The 7,182-nt window shown below is 39.0% G+C and overlaps 1 protein-coding gene across 1 annotated transcript in view; it reads right to left on the bottom strand.

Moving 5' to 3' along the window:
• Positions 1 to 684: 684 nt before the first annotated feature.
• Positions 685 to 7,182, bottom strand: part of RRAD (RRAD, Ras related glycolysis inhibitor and calcium channel regulator) — a 7,690-nt gene continuing 1,192 nt past the window's right edge. Inside the window, exons 2-4 of the mRNA XM_015817593.1 lie at positions 5,713 to 5,786; positions 4,046 to 4,250; positions 685 to 1,747 (exon numbers count right to left, since the gene is read on the bottom strand). Of these exons, the coding sequence (XP_015673079.1) occupies positions 1,470 to 1,747; positions 4,046 to 4,250; positions 5,713 to 5,786 (557 nt within the window). The 3' untranslated portion in view covers positions 685 to 1,469. The remainder of the gene's footprint in view (positions 1,748 to 4,045; positions 4,251 to 5,712; positions 5,787 to 7,182) is intronic.

The raw sequence follows: 7,182 nt of genomic DNA, 5'->3' as shown, positions 1-7,182 counted from the left end.
TTGAAGCCAGCTTGCCAGATGAGCAGAAGATGGAGAGAGGGAGGGGGGGGGAGAGAGGGAGAGAAAGAGAGAGAGAAAGAGAGAGAGAGAGAGAGAGAGAGAGAGAGAGAGAGGGAGAGGGAGGGAGAGACAGAGAGACCCCTTTGACATCTAAAATGAAGATAACACTGCATATATCCTTTTTTTCCTTTATGATATATAAAAGTGTTTGGTTTTTCTTACCTAACTGTAGAACCTTACTTTTTTCACCATTGAATTTCATTTTGTTAAGATTAATTTGATAACAATTAAAAGAGGCTCCTTAGATACTTTACTTACTTTCAAAGAAGTTTGCCAAAGCATATATACATATTCCCCTTTACATCTGTGCATATTTGTATCTCCTTTCGAGATGAGCTAGATTATTTAATACTAACACAATGAGTTGGTTTGTAAAGTATTTGTGTTAACAATGTTTAAAATGCCAAAAAGATTTCAGCCTTCCAAATATTTTTTTTTTCCTTTAGGAAAAATAAAAACAAAACCTTCTATAGTAACCAGAAATACTTTATTATAAAATCTGCATGTAAACAAGTAACAAACATTTAAAGAAAGTGCAAATCAACTTTCAAAAATTGTAATTTATATATTTTTTTCTTTTCTCCATCCAACGACCTCTTTGAAGTCCACCCACCCTCCACCCGCATTTAACTTCTAAAAAATAATTGCTTATATATAGATCTATCTCCTGGGCCACCTTTGGTTAAGTCACTTTGGGCCAGCAATCATGAGATACACTTTGAGGTCCCATTCTGGAGACACAGCCAGTTTCCTTGAGCATCTCTCCATCCATCCGTGGCACTTGGAGATACAATCTCCAAAACCACAGCTAAAATGAAGCAGCCTGTCTGCTTCCATCGGGTAAAGACGACCAATTTCGCTGCTTCATTTCAATGCAGTGATTTGCTTAAATCACCTTGGAACTGAATCTTCTCATTGAAATGCAGACACACACACACACCCTACCCACCCACCAAAGAGAAGCGTGTACGAGCCTGCGCACACTGTTCAAGTTTTGCTTGGCCAAGGAGATACGTTTATGGCGATAGTTATTTTACTCCGCTTCTTTTCCGTATCGCCGTGCATTTCTTTTTCTTTGATTCCCTGATATCCACAGGACAGCTAAGCAATTTTACACAGTGAAACCAAAGGGGTTACAAAGCTGCTGATTTATTTTTATTTTTTTTTTTTATTTTTTTTAGGAATCAGTTCGTTTGCTGAAGGCTAGAAACCGTTCTAACAATGAAGGTCCTGTAATCTCATTTTCCAACGTCGCGTAAGAACTGTAAGGCATGAAGGAAGCAACTTCCCTCCATTCCGTCGCTTTGCACAAGGTCCTTTTTCCTCACTCTTAACTGCCAGAGACAGGTTCACAACACACCCACACACACTCACATACTTCTCCTTTTGCCATGAGCCATTTTTTTTTTTTAAAGTACTGATAAGTCGTGGCAGGACTTTGATTTGGCTTTAAATGCCATCTTCTTATTGTTTTTGGCCACCATTTTCCCAAGGAATCGCTTGGCCTTCTTACTGATGCTTTCTCTCCTCTTTGTGTTGGCCATTCTTCGGGCGTTGTCTTCTTTGCTGTCTTTGCGTAGCCGAATCTGCCGGACAATCCCTTCGAAGAGGTCTTTGACGTTGTGATGAAGTGCGGCTGAGGTCTCGATAAACTTGCAGTCGAAGACAACAGCACAAGCCCGTCCCTCTGAGGGGTGGAAGAGAGAGACGGCCAAGATTAGTTCAACTGTGCAGAATCAACACAACACAAGCTCTGCTTCGGAATTTGGATGGGAACAGATCATTAGGTTAAGAGTTGGAAGCTGGAGGACAGGAGATTGTGCAAGTGTGGGCATGAAGAAGAAAGGGTATCTCAGGTCAAGCAGGTTCCCAAAGTAGACCAAGATTGTCTTATCAGCAGGACAATGGAATGAATGCAGATACTCTACTGCTTTCTTGCAGCTGTATCTCAATGTTGGGGCACCTGTTTTCCATGAGGTTCAATCTCCAGAAAGAGAACTGTACAGCTATGGCCATTCAGTACTGACAATCCCAGATTAGAGGTCAATGTAAGCTTATTAGCTACATTTGGGGAGGGGTGCTCGGGCCTTTTCTGCTGTGGGGCCCACTTTGTGGAAGTAAGGCTGCCTTCATCATTTTTGAGGTCCCTCAAAACCTAGTAGTGCTATCAGGCATGGAGACCCCAGAGAACGGGTGAATTATGGAAGTGGCTCCGCTTATTAACGTCTATTTGCTACATGTCTTCTTTTTAAGCTTTGTCAGTTATAACTCTTTAATGTTTTTAGAATGATGGTTCTACTACAGGTAGTAAGTCCTTGACTTTCAACAGTTCACTTAGTGACCATTGAAAGTTACAACAGACCTGAACAAAACTGACTTACGACCATTTTTCACACTTAACAACTGTTGCGGTACCCTCATGGTGCTGTAATCAAAATTCAGACGCTTGGCAACTGACTCCTATTTATGATAGCTGCCGTGTCCCAGGGTTTGTGTGCTCACTTCTGACAAGCAAAGTCAGTGGGGGAAGGCAGTTTCACTTAACTGTGTTACTAACTCAACAACTGCAGCGAGTCATTTAAAAATGGGGCAATAGAAGTCAAAGCTCACTTAACAACTATCTCACTTAGCAAGAGAAATTTTGGGCTCATTTGTAGTCATAAATCAAGGATTACCTATATTAGTTTAACTTTTTTTTTTTAGCCTCAAACAACACACTTATTTGTGAAATGGGTTCTTATCTATAGTTGACAAATAAATGGTTGTAAATTACTGTAAGGTGACCTGTTAGACTCCTAGCCCAACAAAAAAAGGCCATTCATCCTGGCCTGTGTAGCTTTCCCCATCCTGGTGCTCTTGGTTGGGTTACAAGACTCATAATGGCCAGCCAGGATGACCTACGGCACAAGCAGCTAGTAAAATCGAGACAAGGCAGTTAAGATTATTTTCTAGCGACAAAATGTTTCCCAGCCACGGAGAAGCTGTGCTTCAAAAGGTTCATGGTTCAGCTCTCCACTATCACTCAAAGGCACATTATGAGTTGGAAACAGATAGCAACCATCCTCGTGGCTGATAAGCAATTCCATTGTTTACTGCTCTTAACACACAAACGCACACAGAGGTTTTTCCCAACTTGTGCTTTCCTCCCACCCCATAAATCCACAGGCCTACAATATTTAGATAAGGAAAAAAAGATTGTTTTTTTAACTGACCAAAGAATTGTTTCACGCTAGATCACTCTACGCTGGATCATTGTTTTTGCTGAAAATTATAAACCAAGATATTACATCTATAATGCCATATTGAATGCGTACGTTATTGATTTTTACAGGTGAATTTTACAGAGATGAATTGGACTCCAAAGAGATCACCTTATCTTTTGAGCAACTTGTTCCAGGTTCTGCCATTATTGGGAAGAGTTAAAGAAATGTTTGGATGATTTGCTAACATAATACAAGTTATCCTCGGCTTATGGGCCACAATTGAGCCCAACAATTCTATTGCTAAGCAAGGCAGTTCTTGAGTGAGTTTTGCTCAGTTGTACGACCTTTTTTTTGCCACAGCTCTTAACCGAATCCTGGCAGTTCTTAAATGAATCGTGCAGTCATTAAGCCAATCTGACTTTGCTCATCGGAAGCTGACAGGGAAGGTTACAAGTTGTGATCACATGACACACACCCCCAGGACAGTGCAACTCTCATAAATACATGTCAGTTGCCAAGTACTCAACTTTGGGTCATGTAACTGTGGGTGCCGTGGTCATAAGTGTGAAAACTGGTCCCAAGTCTCTTTTTTTCAGTGCCATTGTAACTTCAAAGGGTCACTAAATGAATGTTGTAAGTCAAGGACTACCTGTAGTCAGTATCATTGAATCAAGTCATTATCTACCAACGTTGATAGTCACCAACGTATGACTCACTCCCTATCAATGGAAACATGCTCAGTTGATCGGTTCGGTTCAGTTTATGGTAGAATAACATCTCACCATCTACAGAGACTTCCCGTGATCGGACCAGGTCACTTTTGTTTCCAACAAGAATGATAGGAATGTCTTCGGTTTGCCGTGCCCTTCGTAGCTGGATCCTCAGCTCAGAAGCTTTTTCAAAGCTGACTTTATCAGTCACTGAATAGACGATAATGTAAGCATCTCCCATCTTCATACAATGGTTCTGAAGCCACTGGCTTTCATCCTAAGGTTAAAAAAAATAGAAATATGAACATTGGTAGCCAGTTTGGTCTAGTGGTTAAAATGCCAGGCTAGAAAACAAGAGACCATGAGTTCAAGTCATGCCTTAGCCATGAAACCCAACTGGGTGATTTTGGACCAACTCATCACACAGGCTTGTTGCTGTGGGGAAAATAGGAGGAGAAATTGTGCTGGATAGGTTCACCTCCTTGGGTTATTTGTAAAAATAATAAAAGGCAGGATATATATCTATATATAAATATTATCAACCTTTCAACTCCCTAATGAAATATATTCTTGTAGGTCAACTTTTTTTCAGGGCAGTTCATGGTAGCGGTTGTAACTTGTTAGGTTTTATGGTTCCACTATTGCCTTTCTAGAATTTCAAATTCTATCTTGCAAACTACACAGAAAATGTATGGAAATGTAATTAACAAATAAGCTTGTTTGTATGGATTGTAGGAAAATAAGCCATTTTTTGCTTGTAGCACATAAAAGGTATTCCTGCAGTCCACACAGATTCACAAGTGTTCTATGCAAGGGGGGGGGATCAAAAAAGTCAATATGGCAACACAGCCATGTGATTGGAGCCCTACCTTTTTAATCTCTTGCTTAGAGAACATGTTGCTGAAAGAAAAGACCCATGTTGGGCCATACAATATTTTAAAAAATCTAGAATCTCTCTTTCTGCTTGGCTACAATCTTATATCCTCTTACCTAAGAGTAAGCTCTCCTGAACTCCGTGGGCCTTATTGTTTGAGTAAGCCTACACAGGACTGTCTTTAAGACTGAAAAAAATTACTCCCAAATTGTGTTTAAAAAAACCCCCTCATAAGATTAAAGTCCAATCTGTAATATTTAAAAGGTAAAACAATCTGCATTTTAAGCAAATGCTGACCTGCTAGCACGTATTAAAATGCATTCACGCAGGCTGCAGTTTTAACAGGATTTATCTTGGGGTATTCCCCATGAACTTAATAATGATTGCTTCAGAGTAAGCATGCATTGGGCTGGATTTCAAATGATTGTTGTTCTGTTCTAAAGATTGATCATGTGTTAACACAGATGGGGAAGTAGATCAGTGAAGGAATCAGATTGGAAACCAAGCTTAAGCAAGACTTGAAGATGGATCAGCAAGAATCCAGATCCTAATCTCATATTTATTCAATTTCTGTAGCCACCCATCTGAACAAAGATGGGCAGTTTCATTATAACTAAAAATAAACCTTAGCCTGTTTATATTTAATTTTGGACATGTTCAAGCCCAAATTCACACATAGTGGGAGGGTCCACATATTTAGTAGCTAAACCTAAAACAAACCTAAGACAAACAGTGATTTCATATGAAATCAGCCCAAATCACTAACCTTCCACACAAGATGATAGATTAAAAATGCTATTAGCTATGAAAAGGGAGATCACTGCAGATAATTGTAAATAAAATATTTGAAAAAGTAAATCTTTACCTGCTCCCATATGTCAAACACCACAAGAGAAGCTTCTTCTCCATCAACTATAATAGATCTGTCATACGTATTGCCTGAAAGACAAATCAAGGAGAATTTAGGACAAAATGTTTAGTTTACACAAAGGAAAAGTAATATTCTATCATGAAAAACAAAATCCAGGCTTTATGAAGTCAACTGAAATGTTACAAAATAAGATAAAGCTTTCAAGTTTCCGATAATCAATAATATATATATATCTATATATCTCTTCCCCTACACATTTCCTTTTCCCCCTGAATTATACTTTGTAGAGTCTTACTGGAAATCTTGCACCTAATTTCCTAAAACATCAACTCAGCTCATAAATGTACAACCTCAATATATTTGTTTTTTTAATATATATTTTCTATGGCAGTTATTGAAGCCATGTAAAGCTTGGAGAACACACGTGAGTCTGATCCAGTAATAAAACTACCTAAGTGAAGCCCAACTCTAAATAAAAATAAACACAGTGGACAGCATTCAGGTCAGAAATGCAGACAAACACAAGATTGTAGATTTAATCCAACTTCTTTGAAAAGTTCAAAACATTTGAACTTGTGCTCAAGCTAGTGTGTTTCGGCTGTCAAACAAATTGCAATACAGAACGTTTGAGCTTAATGGAGCCCAAGAACATTAGAGCAAATGAATCCTACAGCTTCTTTCAATTATTTGTAAACTATTCTGACACAGGGGGATGATAGGGGAAATAACACAGAATGAATGTTACACCAGCTTTACTTTTAAATTTATTTTTCCTTAAGTTTTTGATGGGGTGGATAAAGCAGGGGTAATGCAGAAATACAAATGATGATATGCAGTGAAATAAAGAAAATCTGAGCAACTCTTTTCAAAGTATCGGTAGACACATAATTGTTTTAGACAATGTTTTCACAATTATATACTAACTGGGACTGATGAAGACTCTCCAAAATATTTTTCTTAGTTTTAAAAGAATATTTAAAAACATAAAGGCATTTAAATCAGAAGTTTATCAGGGACACGCTTCGTCTTCCAGGTATGTGAACTTGAATTCCCAGCAATGGCCAGGTACCCTGGGAGTTCTGGGAATTGAAGTCCACACATCTGGAAGATACCCAAGGCTGTCTCAACAAGGGAAGAAACCTCTGAAAGCTATTTAGGAACTACAATGTACATTTCTTAGCATGTCCAGTGGCTTCAGTAAAGGAAGCAATGATGCATAGTGGGCAAAACTGGATTTCTTTTCTTAAGTTTGGGTATTTCACTGTTTCTAAGACTACGTCGTGCCTACTTCTGACTTAGAATAAAAATTTTGCATGATGCCAGCTTCAACACGGCAGGAAATGGGAACTACCGATCTCAAGCAGATGTGGGCAGAGGAGATGATGCCAGGCATGCAAAAACAGTACCAACAATGGAGAATACTTGAAGCTCAGGGTTGAAATGAGGGATCCTTGATGCCCTCCA

Source organism: Protobothrops mucrosquamatus, unplaced genomic scaffold (assembly GCF_001527695.2).
Source record: "Protobothrops mucrosquamatus isolate PMUCROS unplaced genomic scaffold, P.Mucros_1.0 scaffold605, whole genome shotgun sequence".
Classification (NCBI taxonomy): Eukaryota; Metazoa; Chordata; class Lepidosauria; order Squamata; family Viperidae; genus Protobothrops; species Protobothrops mucrosquamatus.
This window is presented reverse-complemented; position numbering and strand designations above follow the sequence as displayed.